Source organism: Apus apus, chromosome 9 (genome assembly GCF_020740795.1).
Source record: "Apus apus isolate bApuApu2 chromosome 9, bApuApu2.pri.cur, whole genome shotgun sequence".
Taxonomy (NCBI): domain Eukaryota; kingdom Metazoa; phylum Chordata; class Aves; order Apodiformes; family Apodidae; genus Apus; species Apus apus.
In genome coordinates this window covers 16,561,440-16,588,813 of record NC_067290.1, presented here as the reverse complement: position 1 = coordinate 16,588,813, position 27,374 = coordinate 16,561,440, and the positions used below count along the sequence as shown (strand labels likewise).

The window sequence follows — 27,374 nt, the reverse complement described above, 5'->3', positions numbered from 1 at the left end:
GGTGATCCAGCATTCTCTCTGTATTGTCTCTCGAAAAAGGAGAAGGGTCTTTGCCCCAAGTGCTTCAGTCTAAACAAGCAGCCATACCCTGGAGTAACTCTGCTCTGGCAGCCAGACACTGGAATCAGAGCAGTACAAGGTGTTTGTCAGTAGAACATGAAGTGCTTTACAAATGAAGTGTGATTATTCTCATTTAACAGATGGGGGGCTGAAAAGCACATGTGTGCACAGTAAATGCTTCCAGGTCTTGGAGACAAGTTGGACTCGGTTGCAGAGCAGTCCCAAGGGTTATATTTAGATTGTCTTGACTGGGACTTGTGACTAGGCTATTATTTGTGCATACAACACAGACCAGTACTTAAATACCATCACTGCAGTGTGTTACTGCAAAGGTATACACCTATCATCCTGAGATGCATCCTGTAAGCTCCTTCCCAAACTTATTTCCAGTATTTTCTACTCCAGTCTGTTAGCTAATTTGGTCAATTAGCCATGCAAAGAAATGGCATTTTTAAATTATTAACATTTTACATGGAAGGTTAAATGCTTTATTCTTACAGTTATTAAGTTTCACTAACTATACTTTTTTTATGGAGTATGACATGGACTTTCAGTCTGAGGCCTGTTAGATATAAACAATGTTAGCAAGGTCATTCCCTGACCAAGGTAAAAACTGCCTGTTGTGAAATGATGAGTTCAGTCAGGGCACAAGCAATGGAAGGATGTCTGGTTTGTGGCAGCCTCAGCAGATGGGTTGTAATGATGCAATGAATATTGGTTGTTGCCACTGCTGTTGTATTAGCAGGTTCACTAAGAACTGGTTTGTCACTTGCCTGTGGAAATGGGAGAGAGAAGATATCTCAGATGAGGCGATACTACAGTCATTGCATGCCAATAGGATGACAGAAACCTTAAAAATACATTCAAGTCCTAAGAACCTGTGCAACATTCTGGTTCTTGCAGAGCAATAAGCTGTTTCTGGGAGATCCTGTTCTTTCCCTGGAAGGGCAGAGTGACTGTTTAGTTGAAGAATGAGATTAAAGGCTTCATTGAAAGCAAAGGTACTTCTGCTTCAGACTGGAGATGCCATTCAGGGTGAGCAGCAATGCAAGTAGATGCTGGTCACTGCAGTTACGTGGGTGCTGTGGTGGTGTGCTTAGAAGCCTGTGTTTTAACAGATGAGTTACACTAGCATCTGTGTATGTATTTCAGCTTTTAATTCCATTTTGTGTTAATGGATTTCCTAAATACTCCTGTATTTCAATTTTCTCTTCTCTTTACCTTCTTTTCTGTATCTGAAAATCAGTAAGTGTTGTGGGTTTTTTTGTTTTGTTTTCTTATTGATGTAATACTGTAAATAAAGCATCAAGCAAAGAACTGATGAATATAAAAAGAAGACATTATGAAATACAGAAGCATAAAATGCTGAGCTTTATTAAGAGTATGTATAAAGAACAACATCCAATTGAAAAGCAGTCTTCAGGGCAATGAGGACCACTTGTTATTTTTTGCATAAATCTGGTGACTTAAGCTATCTGCTCCGTGAAAGAAAGACAATGTCAGGCTGATTGATAAAGTGAACAGGACATGATAGTCCTCAAGGAAGAAGAAAGGCAGAAATCACTTTCAGTGGAGACAGGATCTCATGATGTCATTGAGTGCTTGATAAGCCAATTGAAATCCAAAAATCACATTTAAATTACTGCATGATGAAATGAGAGGGAGATAAATAGGTCTGAGCTAATGATTACATACCCTCTTGACTAACATCAGCTATTGAATAATATATTGTAGGTTTGCAGTTAAATCTGCTGTCCTGTATCCAAACAAGTTCTAAACTTTTAAACATGGTTTAGCAACATCCTGGTAAAAATGAGCAAATGTTGAGATTATTCTTTACCTTCTGTGCTATGCAAGTCTTGTCTATGCAATGTTTGTTTGGGTGTGCGAGATATAGGGCTTTAATGCTACAGTTAATGTTCCTAAAAGGTAAATGAGCTTTTTGTGTTTTGGTATAGAGGCAAATCAAGGACATCTGTTTACTGACAAAACATAAGTATCTTAAATTAATCCTCCTGAAATTAAGCACTGAGAGTGTCCTGGGCTTGGTGTCTTGTTCAGACAGAGCTGAACTGAACATATGGCAGAAAATAAGGGCAGATACGCTTGCAGATTCTCTGTAGAAAGCTGACTTGGTGCCTGGTGCAATGTAATCACAGGGCAGCTCCAAGTTTTGCCTTTTACTGTAGTAGAGTGTGCTGATTGTGCAGTTAGACTGCTGAGGAAAGGTTTGTCTTTCCCTTTCTCCTAGTCCCAAGTCAGCCCACTTCCCCTGCTTCCCTCCTGTTCTTGATTTGCTGGAGGAGTTCTTGCCTATTGATGTCTTGCTGTAGAGTCCTGTTGGCATCAGAAATTTATCTTCCTCATAAATTGCTCTGTAGATTGTATGCTGACAATTTGAGTTGGCTTTAAATTGTCACTGCCTGTGTTTCGTCATCCACAAGTAATGATGTTGATAATGAAAATGCTGTGCTATCATTTACTAGTTCTGAGGCCCTCTGTTATCTCTGAGGGGATGCTAAGTAGATAGCAGAGTATCAGAATCTCATTTTGCTCTACACATCCATATTCCCAGCTCCCAAATACTGAAACAAGACAGATATGGGCTTTTAAAGCCAGATTTAACAAGACAGTTAGATGCCTATCACTGCAGATTAGCAGCCAGTAGGATTTTCCAAATATGTGTTTGCAAGGTAGTTGCTGAACTTCCACTTTAACTGTAAACACATAAGTAGATTTGAAGCCTAAACTGAGATCCTGAATGTTACAGACCTCTGTGTAACAGTCTCTCTGTCAGCTCCAGCATCTTAAAGCAGCTAAACAGCTGCAGGATCAAAGCAGATCAAGTCCGTAGACTGATTTCCCAGGCAGCACCAGGAATGAGCAGGAGAAGCAGAGTGCCTCTTTTGTCCTTGTGCAGAAGGTGCAGGCTGTTATAACCGTTTCTTATTCAGCACCTGTTTCATTTTACTTCCTCTGAAAACTTTCGTCTTGGATGGCATTGACAGCAAGGTGCAGAATGAGCATCAATCTGACAGTGACTCAGCCTCAGCCCTTGTTACCCATCGATCTTTACTCATGTGCTTTCTACTCAACCTGTCCACTGGATGGCAGCAGCAGAACACAGCCATAGATTCCTTTTTTTGTCTGAGGAAACTGGGGGTTTGTTCAAGTTAGAACGTGTTCTCCCAGCTTTCATGTGGCTCTGTCCTTACTTAATGTTCTGTTGTTTGCCTCTGTGTATCCAGAAGAGGCACCGCTTGGTCTGCAGTTTCCTCTTCTCCCCGTGTCCAAGAACATATATTGCTGTTCAAAGAGCTGGGGGCTGAGCCAGCCAAGGAGTGTGTCCGTGTGCCTGGTGTGGGTCTCACTGCAGCAATGACCAGCCCAGCTCATTGAACATCAGGCAGAACTTTACCTAGAAAGGGAACTGATACTGAGCATGAGTGTTTCTGTTCCAGTTTTTATTAGGCTACATCAACAGCAATTAAAACAGGCAGGTATTTACTGCCAGACAGCATGGGCAAATAATTTGATTTCCCACTGCTTAAAAAATGATCCTCATCTTGGCAGGTTTTGTAATTAGATTTGACCTTGAGCAATCCCACATTCCTCATGTTACTTGAAGCAGCATCTGAATTTTTGAGTCTCTTTAAAATGTAAATTATATTACTTAAAATATGTAACAGCATCCTGTGTAGCATTGTGCCTTTATGACATAACATGTTTCTTAACTAAGTTATTTTATGCTGAGTGCTAAGACCTACAATACGTTACATGTGTTCCAGCATTCAAATGGGATCCACTTCTACTCTGAGCCTAACAATTCACTAGAATGAAAGTGTGGGCAGTTCCCCTCAGAGTCAATGCTGCTTTTTTCATCTATTTGTGTGCAGTCTGTACAGTAAGAGAAAAGAGATTTCCAGTTAAGGCTCTCTCTGCAGTAAGGGCAAGTCCCACAAAAGTTAAAATTCTAATGATGGTGACATTTTTGGATATCTAGATAGAGACTGAACTTCAATCAACAGAGTAAGAGCCCTTTTATTTTTTGACTTCTGGTCTCTTGCAACTAAATGTTGAGAGCTGATTTACTTTTTTAATTGGTCTTGACTGGTTACTAAACACTGTAGCTGAAATGACAGCAAAATATATTTAAGAAAATATCACACCTGCTTTCTTTGGAGATGTTTCTAAGTTTATGAGGTAGTACTTATACTTACTAGAGGGTGAATATGGTATTAAGTAGATTGAATAAAGATAGTGGTGTTTGCTGCAAGCAGGAAATACGAAGGCAAAATACAGACACTTTCCCCAGGGCATCTGGGCCTATAAATGCCATAGCAGTGACACCCACCAACTGGATTGTTAACAGTAATTCCACAACAGTTCCTTTTGGATAAGTAGAAGAGACTTAATCCCAGCCACAAGTCCTAGTGGTGGTGTTAAGCAAGAATGTGGATAATTAAATAAGAAAAATCATTATATAAGGAAAAAATGCAAGCTTGGAGCTTGTGTAGGCTTAACCTCTGTTATGGCCCTCAATCTTGGAATGAAACAAGATTCTGGCAACTTGTTCACCTCCTTTTGAGCTTTCTTGCAGATATAGTGACATGAACCTGTTTGAAACTCATCAAAACAAGCTGTGTCCACTGGCTGAATGTATTTTCTGATGCTGCACTGTGAAAATTGGGGCTTGTTGACTTATGGGGCTGTCCCAGCTGTTGAATTTATCTGGTTGGTGTAAAAGCCTCAAGGAAAAATTGCTTTGAAGGAGGAGTTTTTAGAAATAAAGAGATTTCTTAATTAGGGTTAATTGTGTCATTCAGAGAAGGAAGGTAACTGGTTAGCACCATTAGTCTAGCTCCGTGATTGACCCTTTGGGTGTTATGTATGCCTCAGGTTACAGTTGATGGAAGATCCACAGAGAGTACAGAACATCTCTAGCTGGCAGACACGTAAAATAATCCATATGAAATTGGGGAGTTTAAAGGGAATTTGGGAGTTTTAAGGGCACAGCACAGATATGGGATTCTCTCCAGTACATTCATTAGGAAATGATGTGGTATAATCAAGAAATGATTTCTCTAGTTGTAATAGTTGTGTACAATGTTGTCCCTTTCAATTAGTAGCAACAAATACTGAGTGGTAAAGGTCATTTTTTTCAGTGCTCCTGGGTCACCTTTTGACGCTTCTGAAAATCCTGTCCTCAAAGTCTGACTCATATTACCCACTCTTATTATATGAGCAATGTCAGTTCCTCATCCTGGAATTACCAGGAAACACCAGTATTTGCCTCTTGCATCTCTTTAATCTTGTTTCATGTTCAGTGCCAGAGTTATAAAGTGTATTTAGCAGGATCCCACAAATAATTGCAAGCTGAGAATGGAATAATGATGGGAACTAACTAGTTAGCCAGATCATATAACTGCAGTGCTCCGTGTTGCCAGGAAGAACTTACTCCAGGTGGCTTGCAGAGTTATTGTTTTCAACCTCCTTGAAACCTTGAGGAAGTCTAATTTGATAAATTTTACGGATTTCTTTATATAATAGTTCTAAGAAGCCTTTCCCCCAGTGACCTAATTATGTCACCTGCATGCTGCACAACTTGCACTCAAGCAAGTCTGCCACAAGGCTTGTGAGCTTCCTAGTGATTTTTGTTGTAAATTGGTTTTTATTGTTTCTTTCCCCCCTCCCAGTATAAGCTGCTGACTTCAACATATTACTCCAGGCTGGAAGCTCCACTGATTTTTGGTTTGGGTTGTTGGTTTGTTGATTTTTTGTTGTTCTGTTTGGTGTTTTTGTGTTTTTTTCTTCATTTCCAAAAGGCTGCAGTGATACAACTCATTTGTCTTTTTAATCATTACCTTGTAATTAGAGCTAAGAGAGGCTGGAAAGAGATGCCAGGCAAGTCAGCTCTCTTCCTTTAAAAGCTCTCTGGGCACATAGCTGGGTCTTGGGAGAGCTTTAAAGGAAAGCAGTAATGAAAATCCTGCAGAAAAGGAAAAATAAGCCAACAAAATTAAGACTTAAGGGTGTTATTTTTATCCAGGGCTGGGAGTAAAAAGACTGTGGTACCTGCTGGGTTCATTCTCAGATAAAACGTTTGAATCACTAATTATTTTTAAATGTTCTTTTTGTATTAATGAGCTTCCCTTTTTGTTTCTGTCACACTGATTTCCCCACGAGATTTTAAATGATTGAAGGTGATGTTGATCTTATTTGGAGGTTTTGGAATCGTTTTACCTCAGCTTTGTGTGTTTTTAGTGAGAGTAATTTAATTTGAATGAAGTTTTGTTTTCCTGGAAGACAAACCACAAAAGCCACCTTATTTAAATGCTAGAAATCCAATAGCTGTGGAGTGGAGGCATCTGGATCTCAGAAAGTGTTTAAAAAGGCCGCACCTTTCACTGAGTTAGAAACAAAGCACAGTCACAGCCACCCTTGTTTATAGCTGCAAAGAAGGTGATGGTGGCAGGGAGAGAGATGGACTGGCAAAGGGTCAGGGTCCCAGTGCTGGTCTCTCAGAAGCTGAATAAGTGTTTCCTGTGACTTTGGGCAGGATTCTGCAGTTTTAAGTCAGTAGATCTCCAGTGCTGCAGCACCACGAAGCTGCATGTGTGTGTGGATGTGCTGACAGGATTGCTCCAGCACAGTAGATCCTTTGTTTCTGGATATGCAAAATGCTGCATATGCAACATTTCCATTATTTGTTCCCTTCTGAATGCATCTAATGCAGCGAATTCCAAAGCCTTTCTTTTGCCAACTGATCCTCCAAGAGTCCAGTGACTTGAACTCTCGGTGGCTTTTTCCTTAGCCTTTTAACAACCTTTGTTGTGTAAATACTAGTTTTTGTAGAATCAAAATGATGACTCTTAACATTGCTCTGTAATAGAGATGTTGCAGAACTAACCCACAATTTTTGTTGGCACATCATGCTGTACATGAGATTTAAGGTTTTGCATTCCATGTAGGAGGAAGAACATTAGCCTCATCTTGCACTGGCTTTCCTGAGGTCAAATGAAAACAAATGTTTCTGAGCAAGGTGGGGTTTTTTTGGTTGGTTTGTTTGTTTTAAACCAGATACCCAGCTAAAAATGGAACTCCAGCCCTTTTTTATTTCTGCAAGACTAGCTTTTATTATTTTCAAGGAAGAGGTGTCCAGGTGAATGCACAGGGCCTTAGCTGGTATTCCTTAAAACTGGATTATTTCCCCACACACACCTCTGGTGGTTACCTGTCCTCCAGTTCTCTCTGTTTTGACTGCAAAACTGGTCCCATCACTGTCTCTCCTCTTTGTTTAACAATTATTCTTTGGGTGTTTTGAAGTGAAGGGTCTTGTTTTTTTCATTGCTTTCGATGCCTTAGTGAAGGCTGCGTTCTCCAGTATCTCAGCTGGAGAACAAGGCTGAAGATCAAAGTGTCTTGTCATCCATGGTCTGGAGAGAGAGAGAAGGGCAATTAGCAGGTATGATTTGTGAGCTGAATGGTAAATGATGGGGATTTTCATGTTTCTAAAACTAAATGTTGGCAATTAGAAAAATCCCCCATCAGCAGGTGTATTCTCAACACCTAACTTACGTGTGTTAGTTTTTCCAATGGTGTCAACGTAGTCAACTTTTTTTTTTTTTAAATCACTTGTGCCTTCATGCAGCCATCATTTGGATGTTAGCAAGCAGCTGGAACCCTCTGTTCCTTATAGCTCCCTAGTAACTCTGTGCTATGATGCAGCTCAGCATGCAGATTTTTGAGTAAGGAGAGGCAATAGTTTTCAACATAAACAAGTCCACTGGGTCACATTAACCTCCTTCAGTTGCTGTGTTAAATAATTAAAATAAACTAGGTAGTGTTTAACTATACATATTTAGAGGCTTACTGAAGGAGCTTATTAGTTCAATATTCTAACACAGTGTCTTAAACCTTTCTGAGCTCCAGGATCTTATTAAATATTTAGTGCATATTGCTGAAAAAGTCAAGATTTGCTTTATTTTTTAGAGGCAATTGCTATTCTCAACATTCTTTTAGCTCTTAAAATACTGGCCATCTATAAAGAGTACTTTTCTCAAGTTGTCATTTTTTGCCACCAAGGAGTATTTTTCATTTGTACAGATCTTAATAGTACCCCAGGAATTAATGCTTGCAGAAGGCTCTGCAAGGCATCCATGCTGTATCCTAAAGAACCACCTCAAATGCCTTTTTAAGCAATTCATTTGACAGCAGCTCCGTGGATAGAAAGAAGATGTCTGTCAGCTGCTGACTGTGGTTTGGAGACATCAATATTTCTCCTCTTCTGTTTCCAGAAATGTCAAAATGAAATTAGTTAATTGGTGAGAATTTTCATGTAGTTGCTGCAGGATAGTAATTATTGATGACAAGGGCTGCTGGATGTGCACTAATACAGTACAGCAAAACCTAAAATTTGAAAATACAATGCATTATCCTGCACTGCTATTATGACTAGTCATTTTGCCATTGTCTACCTTGCTATGGATTCAGACTTTCAAGTTCAAGGTCTTCTTGCCAGCAGAGAGAAGATTTTGCTTTGCACACTGCAGGGTTTTGTACAGTTTGCTTTATAGCTGAGCAGAGGCAGCTTAGTGGATTAAAATAGCATCAGTGATATCTCTTGTCTCTAGGGTAATGAGTTACGAGCAAGGCAAAGACCTCCAGGAAGGGATTTTGTTTCTGTGGAGTATCTATTAGATGATCCTGTGTGGTAAACAAATAACAAATAGTTTCACTGAGTCCATTCTCATTTTGCCTAATTGCTTGTCTTCGTTCAGTACTGGTGAAGATAAGACCTATGATGTGTTGTATTTGCTTTTACACCCAGGGACTGATTGCTTACTAAAAGCATCTGGACTGTGTGTTTCTTCTCAGTCTGTACCTGGAAACTGGTCACTCCTTGTTACAGGCTCTTCTTTAGAGATGTTAATTCAGCATTTGTTTTGCTGTTCCATGGTCTGAGGTGGAAGCTGAGAGAGAGTTCCCTGTTCAGCTTCAGGAACAGCATCAGCTTTGTAGTGTGATGGTATTTGGGCAAGCTGCTTTCAACATCTTGCAAACAAAGATGTTTTCCACTCCCAGCAGCAAGCCTCCATATATTGCCTGTGTGCCTTGAAACAAACTACCTCATGCTCCACCTCTCTCCGAATGCCTAGAATTACTTAAAAGCTGACAAAGAATCATGTTTTGGACTGTCAGCATGTTGAATCTCTAGTATAGGCAGTATTCATCCCAGTAATTGCCATCCACCTCTTGTCTGGAACTGCCCTGTTCTTTAAGCAGTGAGTCCCCCATCAGTCATAGCTCTGTTCTCAGTAAAATTAGGAAGGACGTGTGAGAAATTCTTTTCAGGAAGGTAGCCCCAATTTTGACAAGGCACCACATACACAAATGTGTCTGTTTTTTCACTGTAGTATTTCCAGGCTTTATGAGGTCTACATTGACAGTCTTTTCCTCTTCTCTATTAGAATTTTTACTGAAGTTTGATGGACATGTAAAAAGTTCATTAAAAAAACATCCCTCTGGTTTAAACTGAGAGGAACATGAAAATAATTATCTAGTCTCTCTCACATGATTTTGATGATTTTTTTTTTTTCTTTAAATAACAATGTATTACCAAAGTTCCTGATAAAATGTCACTGATTTTAAGTAAATTAAAAATAAGGGAAAAAGCAAGGTATGATTTTAAAGAAACTGCACCTTTTAATTTCAGAGTACAAAATGCATTCCTGCAGGAGACAAATGACACTGGTTTGTTCTAGTCCATTGAAAGTAGCTGTCAAGTTTGTTGCCAAATAACATGTATGGTTTCATGTCTAATAGTTAGCAAAGTTTAATGAGTACAAACTGAGAGATGGAATTGTTCTCAGTAGGATGGTAGCTGAGTTCTTCTTTTGACACACCCCGTTGTTCATCTGATTGTAAAAGATACCTATAGGTGGCCATTCAGTGCTCTTAATGCCTCGACTGTATTAAAGAATGGCTCTGAAGCCAGGGCACCTTGGAAACGAATCCACCTCAGCTCACAGTCTGAATAGATTTCAAGAGGAGGGAAAAAGGGCAGCCTTTGTGGTTAACAAGAGGGCGTTGGTGGTCTCAGATTTTTACTATTGATATTTAAGGTACTTGTACCTAGAGCTCAGGGAGGGAGTGAAATTTATACTAAATACAGGGATTCAGTCCTTCAGGTGCCTAACTTTCACAGTCAGTTTGGAAGCCATCCTTGAGAACTTCTCCAAGTATTTCTGCTGGGAATCATCTGCCAGCTGGGGTCATCAAAACAGTGTCCTCTGGCCTGAGTGGGCTCTGGAGAGGCAGCAGGGAAGGTCTTGTGACGACTACCACACTTTTCTTCGTGTCCCGTCCACAACCAAGATGACAAGAAAAACATCTGGCTTGGGAGATCCCATGTGGGTATGATCTTTGTTGGAGTTGTCATGATGCTTAGGGGAATCACATTTGCCTGCATCATTGTGATGGTTCCATTGTACAGCTCTTGCCACTAGGATGTGTTAGAGTCAAAATAGTCCCTGAGGATCAGGTAGTGCTGAAATGTGTCATTTAGCCACCCCATGTGAGACTGCAAGTGCTAGGGATGGAGGTATGTTCTGGTGCTTCCCTATGTTTTTTGTGAACTTGCATGACAAATTTCCTTCAGTAAAAGTAGGATATTTCAAGTGAAGTGTCAGATCTTTTTAAAGGCCATATCTGAAGATCCAAGTCTCACTTGTAAACCAATGCTTTTTTGTAACTTGGAGTTAGGGATACTGTATCCATGGCCAGATCCAATTCTCAGTGTTTTGACTGTCAGCTTATTGGTCTGGCTTGCTATGTAGGTTCAAACTGTTGTCATTAAAGATAGATCAATATTTTTCAGCTTCTCAGAGCATGGGGAGCTTGGAACTTGATAGTGGGAAACCTGCATTTTTTGTTTGTAAGTGAACTCTTTTGGAGTTGTGTTGTTGAAGATGGATAGCTTCTCAGCTAAGGCCACTTCCAAAGTGTGCATGTTTATGATAACTTCAGGGCATCTGCTACCCATTTCAGAATGAATAAAATATTCATCTTAGATGCATCCTTGCTTATCACAAGCAGTCATTCACAGAGAATGTGCTTTTCACTGCATTTTACTGTTTTAAACCAAATAACTATTTTATACTCATTCTAGAATCTTTTAAATCTTCCTCCTCTCTTGCCTCTCCTTTAACCTTTGCCCAAAAGCAAAAGGAAATTTTGCCTTTACTTCTGTACTGCCATTTTTACATTCTCAGAAGCAACTTGTTGGAGACCTCAATTAAAATTTCATCTTATTTCATTTGTAATAGATGAGTAAAAGCTAAATGACTTGGTTAGAAATATTTAACCAGGAAGTTTGCAGGCAATAAATCATATGTAAAGGGAGAAAAGGACTTTTGAAAAGCCATTTATTTGTCAGCATTTTCATTCTGAGTAATGCCCTGCCTGTTGCCTTACAAGATTTTGTAATATTTTTAAAGCAAAACATGGATTTTTTATTTTTTATTAATACAGAAATGTAGGTATTTTTTGCATAACAAAATCCAGACTGCTTCATTAAAGAAGTTATGGCATGCCAGTCCAGGCATGTGAATTATTTTACTGAAATATTGTGCTTGCCAAGGTAGAATTAAACTGGACTAGCCAGGACTGTCAGGGTGTTGACAATTGAGTTCTCTTCATGGAGGTGGTCGTGCAGAAACAAATACTTTAATTGTATTGCTTAATCTCAAATAGTCAGGTTTGCATGCTCCAAAGGTTGCTATAAAGTGATCTAATTTCTTGTGCTCGAAAGAGACACTTGTAAATAATTACAAGATTCAATCACATGAGAACAGGAAACCTCGATGGATTAGTAATGAGATACAGAGCCTTTCACTGTTTCTAATCCAGATCTGCTTGGTAGTGTTTGGAAGTGCCATCAGAGAGGTGGTTAGTGTGAAATTAGCTGGAGATCTTGAGGCTGTTAGTAAGCACACACCCACCTTAGAAAAACTGTGTGGCTGTGGTTTTCTTCCTGACTGTCCCCTTCCCTGTTGTCCAGAGAGGAGACAGAATTTCTGCTGTTTCCTTGTATTGAGCCAGCTGGGCAAGATCAGTGTGATTCTGGCCACTTTCACTGCTGCTGAGAACTACCTACTGGGCAGCAATAATGCTGTCAGACATGAGTCCTCTGCTGTGGGCACCAGAGGGATGTCAGCAGAGGGAGGCATTAGAGTAGCTCATGTTGAAAGGGGAGGGTTATCGAAGAATAATGTGAGAGAGGCACTCCGATAACACAGAGTCCTAGAAAGAGTCCTAGAAAGCTCTGAAAATAACAGGGGTTGAACGGGCATGAGCAGAAGAGAAGCCTTTTTCCATGGCCTATTCAGGCAGTGTGCAAGTGTGTTGTACAGGCTGCAAAGGGCTTCAAGCTCTTTAATGCTGCTCTAACGCAATCGTTGCTGATTTCTGCTGGTGTGATTCACCACAGATTAAACTGACCTTTTTGTGGGTTCCCAGGAGCTTCAGGCAGTGGGGCTTGCAGAGCAATCTGCCTTTATGAAGCTGCTACTGCTTTGCAGAACAGCTATAATGAGCAATACCTGTTGGTCCTTCTCACTGTGTTCCTGATGAGACACTAAGTTGAAGGAAGGACCAGAAGGACACCATATGTAATCTGGCAGTGTCCACAGACTTTTGAAGTTAGTAGCCACTCTGACAATTCATCTTGTCAGTGAGGCAATGCATCTTCTAAGATCAAGAAAAGCCAACCACATGAGCAGAAACATTTTCAATGAGTTACTTTAACACAGTTTTTAAAGGTAAGGAAAATAAGCAGTGCAACTGTTGATTTGACTTTTATTCTTGGAGAACATGATCAGAAAGAACATTTTCAGAGCTTTGTAACATGCACACTGCAAGAGGAAAAACCCAAACATTTTCATTAGATTGCCATCTTTGTGGAAAATAGTGGAACTAATGACAACTTTACCAGGTCACTTTTAATCTTACTCAGACAGGGGAGATGGTGGAGCATTGATGTTAAAGTCAATGGCTCTTGGGGGAGACTAACCAGCTTTGTCTAAGTTAATGGCCTGCCCTTTCCTGCCCCACTTGTGGCTGCTCCATTATCCTTGAAAGCAGCACAAATTTGCACAGCTTTAACAGGAACATCTGCTTCTCTCCCTTGGTTGTTTCCTTCACATCTGCACTGGTTGTGACAGGGCTCGTGCTTTTCTTCATTCACCCTTGTTGCTCTGACCTTTCCTGTGGCTCATTTTTTATGCTCTGCCTCCTTAATGACTACGTTAATTCCTCTCTGCGTTTGCTGATAGTCTCATTAGGGCTAAGGGAAAATTCACCAGGTGAAGAAGTCTGTTGTTTTCTGGCAAAATGAATGTTTGTCAAATCTGACAAGCTACCTGGGATACTTTGGAAAGACAATTTCACTACAGTGTTTCTGCAGCTTGCCCAGTTGTGACAAGTGTTCCCACTAAAAAGGGCAATCCCTCTCTTCTGTAGGGAGTGAGGTATGTCCTCTTTTCTGGCTCACCTGCTGGTTGTTGTTTTTTTTTTTTTGCCAAGATCTAGAAAAGTGTCCAAGTGTCTTCCTGTTATTTAAACATCTCATTTGCATTGATTTCAAATAGATTTTGTTGCCAACATAAGCACTGGACATCTACAAGCCCTTGGGAATCTGACACTTCCCCTTCCATTTTACCTCCGTTGAGCCTCCAATCCAAATATGCTTTGTCAAGTGTCCTGGCACTAAGCCTGGGACTGTTGCTACTCACAGGTATAAAAAGTGCTGTTGTTGCAGCTGCTATATCACAGAATGAATGCACTCAGTTACCAGAGAGCAAATTTCCATCTTATGGTAGAAAAGCACGTTCCAAATACAATAATCTGCAAGAGTCAGGAGCCTTTTTAGTCCTTTGAGGGATGACAGTGAGGCTTGAATATGGTTCAAGGATTAAACTGTCGGACTTTCTCCCAGAGATGTAGTCTCTTTCTGTCAAAGTTAAGATGTGATGTGGAGGGAGACTTTTGATGTTGCTCTCCCATCTGTTCCTGTTATACAGGTTGGAGGATACAGTGGCTTCTGTGCCACTTACAAAAGTATATTTTAATTTTTCACTTTAAGCTTAATTCAAATGGAAAATCTGCCTAGTCACTGTTAAGGACTGTCCATTTTAATAAGAAAGGAAGAAGGCTTGGGTTCTTGGGTGCTTGGAAGGAGACCTATGGAATAGGGAAAGAATGTCTTAACCTCTAGTTCTTCCATTTCTGAAAAAGGGTCCGTTAACATTCCATTGTTCCTGATTCATATGATGCATTTTTCATAGCAACCCACATTGTTAGCCTGGACGAAATGTTTTTGTTGTTGCTAGTGGCCAAATTACAAAAGCCATATTTGGGTAGAACAGGCAGCATACTGACTGCAAAAGGGCCTTTTTGCTGCATGAGATCATAGACTTAATAATATAAATAACGTGGAGGAAATACGGGAAAAGATCAGCACAGGATATGTTGTGGCAGCGCCCATTTGTGCATGTACCTGGTTATTGAACACAGATCTCTAAATATGGCTCTCCAAGCTGCACCTCTCTGGGATTTGCTTGGGCTACAGCCTGCAACTGGCGTGTCAAAATTCTAGATTTTCACCTTTCTTCTTAGGTAGGGAAGATTGAAAAGTGAAAGTCGAGAGGCTCAAAAGATCTGCAGAACCTAGAAGAGAATAAATGGTAAACCTTTTAAAAAAAGTCATCAGTAGGAGATAGGAAATATACAGACCCTCACAACTTCTGAATTCTGACCTTTAAAATTATTATTTTATTGTTAGCTGTATAAGTCAGGGTCATGACTCATAATGCGGGCCTATGGGAGATCGTTAGCAGGTTCTGATTCTCATTTTATTTTATTGTGGCCATATTTTTTGTTGTCTCTTTCATTGTTACAGTGTAGCATTAAACGGTGGGAACTCTGAAGGGTTATTTTTTCCATCTAAGAACAAAAACCCTTTATTCAATAATACTGACCAAAAAAAAAGTCCAGTTGGCATTCAGGAAACCTCACTTACGCTTTGCACTTATGGATATAACTGTTAAAATAGCTGAAGTGCAATTAGCTGTTCAGCCAGGCTGGATGCAGTCTGCACATGCTGAAACCCTTTAAGTTCTCATCCCAGTCAGAATTAAAATTACATTTGTGCAGTTCAGTTTTATGACCTGTTGTTGCTTCACTGGCAGCTGGATCTTGGACTTGAAGAGCTGCGATGCTTTGCTTGCCCATTCCATCGGAATAAACCCAAGATAACCATTACAGCAAGATAAAACCTGATATAAAATGAGGCAAACTCTGAAAATAATTAATCAGTGGTGATCAAGACATAGGGGCTTTTCCGAGGATTAAAGACCAGCTGAGGAGCTGGTGGCCTGGTGCCCAGTGCATTAACAGATCTGATTGCTTGTAACGTTCCTCGAAATTCCATTTGCCTGGTTTGCCTATCGCATGAAAACGTCATCTCACTTCAACAATGAAATGCCATTCCAGTTCTTCTAGTATCAGCAAATACTTCTGCATGGTTTTAATAAACACAGACCAATTAACGGAAAGAGAGATTTGCTGCCAAAGTCAGGCTTTTCAATTCAGACTGTCAGATGAGACAACCAGCAACATGCTCATAAACCACATCTTCTAATGGCAACAGTTATGCCTGGACTTTTCTTGAGCAGATTCTCAAATGGGGGTTAACTAATGAATAATTATTCATTTGTCTGCCTCTAGCTGCCAAATTCAGGCACAGTCCTGTTACTTTGCAGGCTAATAAATGTAATTTCATTAAAGGAGGGAAACACATCTTTGCATTTAAAAAAAACCAAAACACAGAAAAGCGAAGCTCTTTGCACCTTTTAGGTTTGAGCTGTTTTGAACACTGAAATGGAGCAGAGTACAAGTTCCCTTGGTTGCCCTCCTCAGTTTTACCCGTTATAATTGGACATGAGAATAAAGATTCGCTTTTCACTTGAAATGAAGAAAATGCTTCTTTCCCAAGCAGCTACTTTGTTTTCTAGCAACTGCCATTTATTTAATCTGCAGAGCCTAATGACTTAGCTGACAACTGCTGTTTCATATTCTCTAAACAAATATCATTCTTGTTTGATGAATAACTTTCAACGTGATAAAAAAAAATACCTCTGGTATTTAGTAGATTACAAACATTTTTTTTTCTACAGCCAAGCCCAGAATGGTCATTTGATATTTCAAGTGATGGAGGAATGCTCAGAAGGGCACAGTTTTTTTCTTTTTCTCTTTCTTGAAGTTTAGAATAATACTACAGGCACTTCTGGCGTGCCAGGAACGTGCAGTAAAAAATTGTCCAAGCACAGTACTGAGTTAGTTTGGTGGGCAGCTGCACATGGCAGCAGGCTCCTGGGGACAGCAAGCTCACCTGGACCCAGGTAGGGCTGCATTGATGATGTCTGGGTCAGGATGGCTTCTGACATCAATGGACAGCTAGTTATGGATTTGGGTGGATAGTCCTTCCCAACTTGTGGCTCCAGGTGTGCTACTTTTCCTTTCCTGTAGCAAGAGTGACTATTTTTAGAGGCCATCAGCCCTCAAAACTGGGGCATAAAATTTAATTTTTGCTTACAAACTGGTGAATAACTGTAAGTCTGGCCCATATGGATGCGTGTACCTGCTTGCTTCAGGCAAGTAGAAATCTCTTTAGGGAACTGGTTTTATTCTTTTTCCCTTTCTCTCATTATAAATTTGTGAAGGAAGGAACAAATGAGAGAAAGAGTGGTCTGTGTGTAATAGTGAGAGTGAATGTTAATGGGACATGTGGGAAATACTTCTATATTACTGAGCAAAATGTTGCTCATTTGCTACAAGATATGATGGAAAACCAAATCTTTCCCTTGTATTTTCTTCTCTAGCTCAACTAAAATAGCCACACAGTAGAAAGTTTCCCACAGGAAATGATCAGCACCACTTTACTCAGAGGTACTTTATGAAGCTCTATGCTCTTAGATTTCATTTGTACAAGTGATCTGTGTGCTTGAAGCAGGATGACAATTCCTGCTTGGATGAAAGGCCGTCCTCATTGATTAACTTCAGCATAGCACCCCAGCAGGTAGAGAGGCTCATGTTTTAATTTGTTTTTGCTTCCAGGTCACTCTTCATCCACCTTTCTTCAGCAACTTTTCCCTCCTCCCTGCCCCATCTGCAGCACTTACTTTGGTCTTGTCTGTTTTGATTTATCGACCACGCAGATATAATGCTTCATTCCTTGGAGAAGTCTCAGTGCTTCTGTCTGATCTAAGGTCACCTATGCTACTTATTCCAGGAGACTTTAATCTCCATATGGATGTGACCTCTGACACTCTCCAAAGAATTCACTGTATTACATGATTCACTCCAGCTGTGTCAGCGTGTTCCTCCACCTGCACTGAAAGGTTGTGCTTTTGTTTTCATTAACTTTTTGGACTCATTATCAGAGTTTGAGATCACTCAACTTTTTTTTTTTTTTTTTTTCTTTCCAAATGCACTTCTAGATCTACTGTACTCCTAGGGTACAAACTTCTTGCTTATTTTGGGAGTGGTTGTTTTCCTCAGGTTGTCTCTTTTTGCCCCAAGTAAGTTCGAGTTGTTCAGTGATGATTCCCTGGTTATCCAGTTAAAAGGCTGACTCTGATTTTGCACATGCCATACTACTGCCTTCCATGACTGATGAAGCACAAGTGTCTTGACTGAAACAAAGGCCATAACTTCATGGACTGTGAGAAACTCTGGCTGGAAACCTGCACGTTGTGTGAGCATCAACCTCAATTCTTTCATCTGGGAGATCACTGCCTCTTTGCTTGTTTGCTTTCTAACAAATATTAGCCCTGGTAGTCACAATATCACTGTGTTTGATAAATGTGAGAGTAATGGATAGCAAGCTGGGTTCCTTGTTCTGGTTTGGTGGGGTTTTTTTTTGGTGTGTGTGCTACATCATACTTTCCCTATTATCATGGGCAGGTCATTATGGGAAGACGTATCTTGCCTATGTATCCACAGGCAGGCTGAACTGGCTCTTTGTGGTAGTTCTGGACTATCTCTGAACAGTACCTTACTGCCAACAAGTCAAAAGGTAGAACTTTAGTAGTGAGACTGGACTGAGTTGTATTTACAAAGACAATTTAAGAGAAAATATATACGTAAATATAAATATTGTATATCCTTGAGGAAGGAGAGCATCTAAGTCAGGACCTCACTATGAAAAAATGCAGTAGCTGATGGCATGTTAGTACAGGAAAGCTCTGCTGAAAATCTCAGCCTAGAAGATGGTGTGTTAATTTTACCTCCCAAGTGACTTTCAGCTTCTCTTGAGAAGCAGTGTCATCTTTAGAAACACCCTTTCTCCCCTTTTCCCTTAAGAAAACACTTGATGAGCTGGAAAGTTCTCATAAATATATTTGGTAAAACAGTGTGAAAAACAGCAAATGTTGTTTCCTGTAATATACGTGGGGTTTTTTAATAATATTTGCATCTGGGTGTGTTCTTCTGTGTGTTCCTGCATTTGTAAGCAAAAGCCAGCAAGAGATGAAGGTGGAACAGATGATCAACTTGCACTGAGCTTTTTAGAGTGCTTCCCTCTTCCAAGCAGCATCAGTGCTGATTTCTGAACTCACTTGCTCCTCTTGCTGTTGGCTGCAATATTAAGTTCCATAGCCATTCATCTCCCTATTGACAGACATCCTCTTACCCTTTAAATAAATGATGCAGTTGGTTTTGTGCAGACCAAGCTTGCTGGTTTTGAGCCTTACTGAAGAATGTGCTGAGCTAGGGTTGTATTGTCCTACTGTCTAGATGTGCTGTTCTCCACAGTACTCGTTGCTTTCTTCATCAAAGAGGACAGGTTATGAAACAGGAATAAAACCTCCCTTTAAATGTATCTTTCCCATATGTTTCTTAGCTAAGAAATTAGAAAAAGAGGGAGTTCTTCAGGATTTCAGAGAAAGACATGCTGCCTGCATGTATATGGCAAGGAAAGAATATTCCTTGGGAGTGATTAGCATTAGCCAGAGATAAGATGGGCATGGACAGCAAGTTTCTGAAAGCCTTCCTCTTTCTTTGATATTTTCCTGGTAGTTTTGAGGTATATCACTGTTATGTTTGATATTTTATTAATAATAATTGTATTTCACTCTGTTCGTTTGAGGATTTCAAAGAGTTTTAGAAGCATTAATTGCATATCTGCCCCCTTCTAAGAAGAAAGTGAAGATCAGGTCTTGTCAAGTGTGTTAGTTGAAAAATGTATTAAACTGAGAATAAGCAGTTCAGTGGTGGTTACTTGGTCAACTCTACTCACAATACTTGTGCTGGCTTGTCATGTGCAAGTCTAAAACTTCCTAGCTTGTACTTTCTTGTTGTTCAGAGATGATGACTGACTTCTCTGAAAACTGTGAAGGTTGCCTAGCAGCTCTACATAGTCTGCCAGCTTCCAGGCTGGAAAGCCCACGATAATAAAGAAATGGTCAGAGAGTCTGCATGTGGCCAGTTCATGAGGACTGAGAAGGCATTCTGGATGTGGGCATCTGAGGGCTGTTATTAGCCATAGGTACCTCAGTATGAAAAGCAGCAAAATTCATAACAGGGAATGTCCTGGAGCTCACTCCATTAGCAAGTCCTATCCTGTTATGTATGGACCCTGTATGGAGAGACAGGGAAAGTGTCCTTAGTGAACTCGAGTAGCATTGCTATTTCTAGGGAATCTAAGCTGTAAAGAAATTGGAATATGAGAGCAGCACATGTGCCCACCTCCTGATCAGGGATAACCCAGAGCCCTATGGTTTTCAACATTCATCCTCTGTCCTCCATAGTGCCTGGCTGGCAGACATCCCATTTTTGGTATGCAAGAGGTGTCCTATGGCAGGAACCTTTCTCTGGTACTGTTGCTGATGAAATTTATCTCTCCATAGAGAATTTTCTTATTTAAATGTGAAGATGTAAGTGAATTTCAACTGCAAATATTGACAGCCCTTAGGTTGCAGATCTGAATAGGTTTACAGCTATGAATTTATGGGCTTTTTATAAGTGAGCCCAAAGGGGCTTTGCTCTCCAGAGCCTGGCTTTCTCCCTATCTATCATTACAGTTGTTCTGGAAATGCCTTTCCTCGTGTGTCTCGTGTAGAAATAACTTACTGTGATCTTCACATTTTAAAAATTCTTTAGTCCCTGCTCCTCTAGTGCCTTGGTTTCCTGAGACTCCATTGATTATAAAATATTTGAAGGCTGTTAGTGAGTTTTTCTGCCATTACATTCTCAGCTGTACCTGAAACGTACTTCAAACCTGACCTGAAGGTTTATCTAGTACAAGATGGAGATCAGAATGTTCAGGAGAGTATTCTTTTATTATTTCTTTTGCTGCCTTTGGGCATCTGAATGTAGATACAACGGGTTTCAGTAGGTCTAGGTAGAGAATAGACTGAATTGATGGTTGGTTTTTAAGACATTGTGAGTTTCTGCCATTCTGCTCAAGCTGAGTGCTTGTCCTCTAGATTGCTGAACACTGACAAAAAAGGGACAGAAGGTTAGCTTAGCATTTGTTCAGCAGCTGTTCATAGATGTGTCTGAATATTAGGAAGAATGTGTATGTTATTCAACAGAACAGTGTTAAGATGTGCGTGAACAAGCAGGAGGAAATATAGATGTGAATATGTAGGAGGGGAAAGACTATTAGGGTAATCCAATTAATGCCAGTGATGCATGCAAATGTCTTTGGCTTTTTAGTACCTTTCACTGTTATAGTCCTTAGAGCTGTGCACTAGGGACAAGGGAGGAAAACACTGTCTTTCTTTGCATGGCTGCAAGACTTCCAAACCTTAGCATCCTGCCACTGCCAGCAGATGAAGAGGGGACACCTTCTCTTACCCTTTTGTGTAGCTGAGAATCGTGAGTAATTGTATAGTAAATCAGCTACTAAGCCAAAGGATGCATTCATGTGGTAACTTAATTTTACCTTCTCCAAACATCTGTGTGCCTGTTGAATCCTGGCACTTGAGGGGAGCACAGTCACTGCTTGAAAATTCAAACAAGATAATTGAAAGTGAGCCCCAGGTTTCCTGGGCTGTATGCTTTGGACCAACCTATTTGATTTATTTTGTTATTGACTTAACAGGACTGTTCACCTAAGGGAAGCAGGATTTGGGCTTGAAAACAGACATTTTTTTCAGCTACATATTGATTGTTGAAGCTGGATCTAGTCCATCCTTATGAAGTACCTTCTGAAAAAATGGCTTCTACTCTTATCTTGGCATCTGATATCTGGTGAATAATGACTTTAATTAAAAAGAAGACCTGGCCACTTAGTCTTTCAAATGAGAAACATGGAAAACTCAAGTATGTAGCCTGAGCAGTTCCAAATTTTTGCTTTTTCTTCCCTCCCTTATAAAATCTCATTCTCAAGAGACAGTCTGGACTGTGACCTTGCTCTCCTGAAGTCAACAGGAATTTTGCTGTTGACTCCAGTGAGTGCAGGACCACCCCTGTAAGCACTGTAAAAACCTAAGGGAAATTTTCCCTGTTTACTTCAAAGAGTTTTGACTCGGGCTGTAGAACTAATAAATAAATAAACTCTCTTAAATGAACAACCTCATTTTACAAAATCTTTTCTGTCAGAACCTCTGGCCAGCTGCTTCTTATCTTCAAACATTGTCACACGAGGTGTTTTGTAGAGCAATACTTTGGAACGAAGTGGCACAGCCAGTTTAATTCCTCTGTTTGTGTATTTGTTTTCCATGTTGACTTACAGAGAAGCTACTGCCCTATAAGCTGGTAGCTTTTATCATTTTTTTCATGTTTATCATGGTATGGTATTTGGCACTTTCACGAAAATTCAGTCTGCCAATAAACTTGTTGTAGTTTTGATGTAAGATACTTTTATGCTGTCTTCAACATTTTTCCAATATGACCATTTTTCTGCTGTAGCATATTTTGCTTAAAAGTACAGTGTGGCCTTTTCCTCAGGGAAAAAAACAAAATCAAAACCAAACCAAAAACCAGCTCTGTATATATAATTTCTTTTTACATGTTGAGTCGGAAGTAGAAGACTAAATTTCTTTTCCAGGGCTGCATGTACATAGTCTGTTGTCCACTGAGGTTGTTGTGAATACAAATTTGGCAACAAAAGTCAGCTTGGAATACTTGTGAAACCAAAACACAGGCAGCAAAGGAACATTGCCAAGACAACATTGTAAAAAGTTATGTGTATATATAACTGAATACTCTCCTTTTTGTTTTTTTGGAAAACTCCCTTAGGAGCCTAAATTGCATTGCTAACTCTTTTGAAGGTGAAGATTTCCCTCTTCATCAACTCAAAAATGTCTTCCCAAAAAGAACAGTGAACTTAATTGCTCAGGAAGGTTTCAGCTAGAAGGGCATTAGCCTGGCCACATTGCATCAGGCATCAAGGTGTTGTCTCTAAGTCCTGTGTCTGGTATTAGTAACAGATCCTGTAGGAGAAAAAACAAACTGAAACAGAGCTTGAAGGACTTGGAAGACTGTCTGCTTCTGAAGAAGCTCTCCTTCACCTTCCTTTCTTTTCTTTAGTCTGTTGTACCTTTGATATTGCATACACCAGTATCTGCACTATATTATCTTCTCAAATAAGGAGCTTGTACTGCTTTGATGTTGAACATTTTTATTGTTCTCAGCATTGTCTCTCTGTCTAGCTCAGTTATTACAAAACCCATCCTGCTCTGTAGTGCTGTTAATTTACAAGGTGCTTTACAAACACTGATAAGTGCCATCCAAGGCTCTACACTAAATAAGACCAGACAAAAGCAAGATGAAGCTCTTGAAGGCTGTTCAGGAAAGTGAGGACATGGAAATGACTTGCACAAACAGGAGAGGGGTTTTGTGAAGTGGGGTTTCTGAGAAAGGGGGTTTTAGGCTTTTTAGGCAAGGCAGACAGGAAGTTTGTCAGTGGAGGAAAGTGGTTTGGTGCAAGGAGCAGTGGAGCTGAAATGTGAAGGCAGGGGCAAGGAAATGACAGTGAGTTGTGAGGAAAGGCACTCGAGAGGAAAACAATAGGACAGAGTATTTGTCACAGGTTTCTTCAGTATGGGCTGGGAGTGAAGTAAAGAAATCCATACAGCTGGGGTTTGGGTTTTGTTGTTTTCTGTTTTGTTTGTTCGTTTTGTTTTTTTTTCTTTTTTGACAAAACGTGACATGTGTGATGGCTCTTCAGCCCATGTTGTTTTTAGCATACCTGCAGTTACAGGCATGGTGAGCAGTGCTTACAAGTTTTTATGCTGAAAACTTTTCCCACTACTTAAGATAAGTCTCGCTTGCATTAAATACAGTTCTGTCAGTTGTGTCCATTTATGAAGGGAAAGAATTAAATACAAAACCTAATGCAAGACAGGAAGTGAAAGGAAGGAGGAGTGTGCTCTGGCTCTGCGTGTCCTCTTGTTTAATCCATCTGACTATTCCAATCTACTTTTCTCCCAATGGCTTTGGAAGGGACAGGGAAGTTAAACTGAAAAATTGACTTGTTATGATGAACTAGTTTTTATTAGTAAGAATAGGACAAACTTGGGGAATAAGCCAGATCCGACAAGGTACTTTGCCCCTTCATCTTCTCGGGATTTAAACTGGTGCTTAAGAGATTCAGTATCTTGTAGGACTGTGCCAGCTGGCTTTTTCTTTATGCACTGATGTTTTGTTTTGCTCTCCATTACTTGTCTCTGCAAATTATTAGGCCAGCACCAAGTCAAGCAAGGGACGTGTGAAGTTGTGGCAGTGCATCGGTGCTGCAACAAGAACCGGATTGAGGAGCGGTCGCAAACAGTCAAGTGCTCCTGCTTCCCTGGGCAGGTGGCTGGTACCACAAGGGCTCAGCCCTCGTGTGTGGAAGGTAAGCAGTGTCCTGCTCAATCCTGGTTCGTTAAGATTGTTTGAGAAGTTTAGTCTCCTTGACTGTTTGACTTCCCACTGCCTCAAAAGCATTATCCTTCCTTTTGTTAATTTTGGAAGCATCTCTGTGCGTTGATGATAATGAGTCTGTGCATAAATCTGGGTGTAATTAATCCTCTTAATATATGTACTCGTCCATTTCGTGGCTGTGCCAATAAAACTTCTTAAGTTTTTTTTCCACAGAATAATTCTCCTTTAAAACTAGTCTGAAAGCAGCATAAGCTTATCTATTAACCCTTCCAGTTGTCTTTAGGCTTAGCAGCTTGTCTAAAAAGTCTCTGGGTAATAAATGCACCCCTAAGCTTGGACATACATACTGTCCTGGGCCATCTGATTTTGAGAACTGCTCTCTAGATGGATCTTTTACCATTTTTTGTGCCTAATGCTCCTATTGCTGGACATCAGTGCTATAATGATGCCCCATGCCTATTCCATTTCATGTATTGTAACCCCAATTACATCAGAGTTTGGAGACCAGAGCTTAATCTTTTCATACCTTGTAATTCAGGAACACAATCAACTTTAACTGTGCAATTTGTTAAATCAGAAGTACTTTGTATTTTTATGTGACACATCAAACAGCAGAAATACTTTTACAAATCACAGCTAGTAAAAGTCAGGCATTGTTTTAAGCTCTCTTAAGGATTGCAAAGGTGACACTGTCTTTCCATGATAGAAAGATATAAATGCATGATGCCATAGAAGCTTCATTCAGTTTGTCAATGCAAATAGTTGCTGAAAGAATTTAGTAGCTGTTTTTATTTTGGGTATAGTTGAAATTAAATATGACAAAATATTATGAATATAGGATTTTGGTTTCTAAAGTGGAAGCCTTTGATTCCCCCCCACCCCTTAGGGTAATCCTTTAACATGCTTATTTTTGCAAGCGTATGGGACTACAGTCAGTGTTATTCAGTTACTGTAGCACAGAAACTATCTTTCCTTAACCTCAGAATTAGACATGTTTTCTCCCATTCTAGACATATCTCTCAGTAGACTTCTACATTGTGGAAACCAGAAAGAGTTTGTTTTGAATTTGAATATTTCAGTCTCATATAGACATTTAATTTTTTTTTTTTTTTCAGCACCTTTTCACTGAATGCAGGGCTGTTTAATTTGCCTATATTTTGCCCTGAGCTTAAAGGGAAAGACATGCCCAAAGCAAAGAGTTGCTTTTCTAAGTAAAATAAAAGGTTTCATAGAGCAATTGGCTTTTAGTAGTCTTTGAAACTATTTTGTTTGAACTTCAGACCTTATCCAGTAGTAGTTATCATTTACATCTGGACAGCAATTGTCTCTGGTGGTTGGTACCTATAGTTCCTACCTCAATTTGTAGAATCATAGAATCTCTCAAGTTGGAAGAGACCCATAAAGATCATCGAGTCCAACTTCCCGCTTCTTGCAGGACAACCTAAAATTAAATCATATGATTAAGAGCATCGTCCAGATGCTCCTTGAGCTCTGACCACCCTGATGCCATGACTACTTACCTGGGAAGCTTGTTCCAGTGACTGACAACTCTCAAATTACTTATGTGCTAAACTGTGTTTGGGCAAAACGAAACAGCAATGTAGTTCACATTCATGATGTGTCCAGCAAGTACTGCCTACCTGTTGTGTCACACTATACAATTTTTCCTCATGCACAGACAGTTGCTTTTACCTACTGGAATTCTTGGTAGAAGTAGGCTAGTGCTCAGTGGTTTTTATGACAGAACCAGTATTCCCAGTACCAACATTTCAGAAAGGTCCCCTTCTTGAGACAAGTCAGAATGGATGTTTGCATGACTCTATTCAGCCATACACCTACAAGTAGAAGTGATGTTTTTTCTGGTGATACGTGCTAAGGAGGAGATTAAGCACTTTGTTGTTACAGAAGAAATAATAGATATCTGGGTGAATTCCAAGGAAAAGGAGTTGAAGTGTTGCAGGAAGGAAAGCAAAAGCGAGTTAAATCTTGAAGATACAGAAAGTGAAAGTCTTAAGTGCCTTGACTGCCATGGATCAGCCTTGTTCCATGTTGTGCAGTAATACTGCTGTGAGGCCTATCTAATGTTTATGCAGGGTAATGAATTTCTTCAACACCTTTAATCTTGGGAGCATTAGATACTGGTTGTAGGAGAAGTCAAGGTACTTTATTTAAAAAGAAGGATATGAAGGTGAAGATTGATGTTTATTATAGACTGAGATCTTCCTAGCATTTTTATAAGCACAGTAAAATCACTTGTTATAGCCTAGATGAGAGTACAGGGCAAGAAATCTTTGGGTCAAGATATTGTTTATCTTTTCCCCATGATAACACATTTACTTTCAATTGCACTTTGGATGAATCCAACAAGGAACTCTGTCATTTGTGCATTTGAACTTAGCTGTGAAAGCTACTGACAAGCACTGGCAAACAAACAAAAAAAACACAACAAGCCTAGTTCTTGTGTACATATGCACACCTCATTTTCTTGGGGGTTATTTGAGCTTCCAAGCACAGGCCCGTCTGATCCTTTGAGAAATGTTGCTGTAGATAAATTGAGCCATTAAACTCAGAAAAAAGCAGAGTGTGTGAAAGAAACTCTTTAAATATGCAGAGAGGACATACCACAGCCTGTGGACCCTACCTTGAGTTGTAGCTCTTCTACTTGACTGCAGCAATGGAAAATTTTGCTTAGCAAAGGTCAACCCATTCTTCTGTCAATGACTAAATTACATGTAAAGCAGTCATGAGATTTTGTTTATACCCATTTTCTTTATGGAAATAAACATCCTTGAGTAAGTACCTCCAGCTTGTCTTAACAGCTACTGCCAAGAAGATAAAAGATTAATAAATTTGTCTGTAAAATAGTTATCTTAGCTAAATGCTTTAAAAGCCTGTAAGTAAATCATCACTAGCCAAATAATCTGCCGTGCAGGCAATTCTATTAGTCCTAGAATTTATGAGGAGGAAACACTCAAATTGGAAAAAAATGTGAATGGGAATAAATAATTGTTTTAAGAATTTTCTGTAGGGCCAAAGCGCCTCAATGAAAAAAAGGGCAATTTTTGGCTGAAAGCCCATCTGGGTTCCAGGGAAGAGGGCATATATAAACAAGAAAGCAGAAAATCAATACATAACAAATAGATAAAAGGAGAAGTAGCTGAGATTTCCCTCCCATGGTTTTTGAATGAATTTCAGAATACGTGAGAATTTAAAAGGATGCTAATGCTGGGTCAGTGTTCAAAGGGGGAAAAAAACAAACAAACAGGAAACATACAGGAAAATGAATAGTGAAATGAAAACTTATGGAAGAAATCTTAATCCAGCAGAGTAGGAAAGACACCTGTATTTTTCTGGACTAAAGACAATATGAATTTGCTTGT

At 39.8% G+C, this 27,374-nt stretch overlaps 1 protein-coding gene across 4 annotated transcripts in view; it reads left to right on the top strand.

Moving 5' to 3' along the window:
* TAFA4 (TAFA chemokine like family member 4) overlaps positions 1-27,374 on the top strand; it is a 74,938-nt gene that overhangs the window by 38,023 nt on the left and 9,541 nt on the right. For all 4 annotated transcript variants that reach the window (XM_051627920.1, XM_051627922.1, XM_051627919.1 and 1 more), the window contains exon 5: positions 23,810-23,965. In XM_051627920.1, coding sequence (XP_051483880.1) covers positions 23,810-23,965 — 156 coding nt within the window. The remainder of the gene's footprint in view (positions 1-23,809; positions 23,966-27,374) is intronic.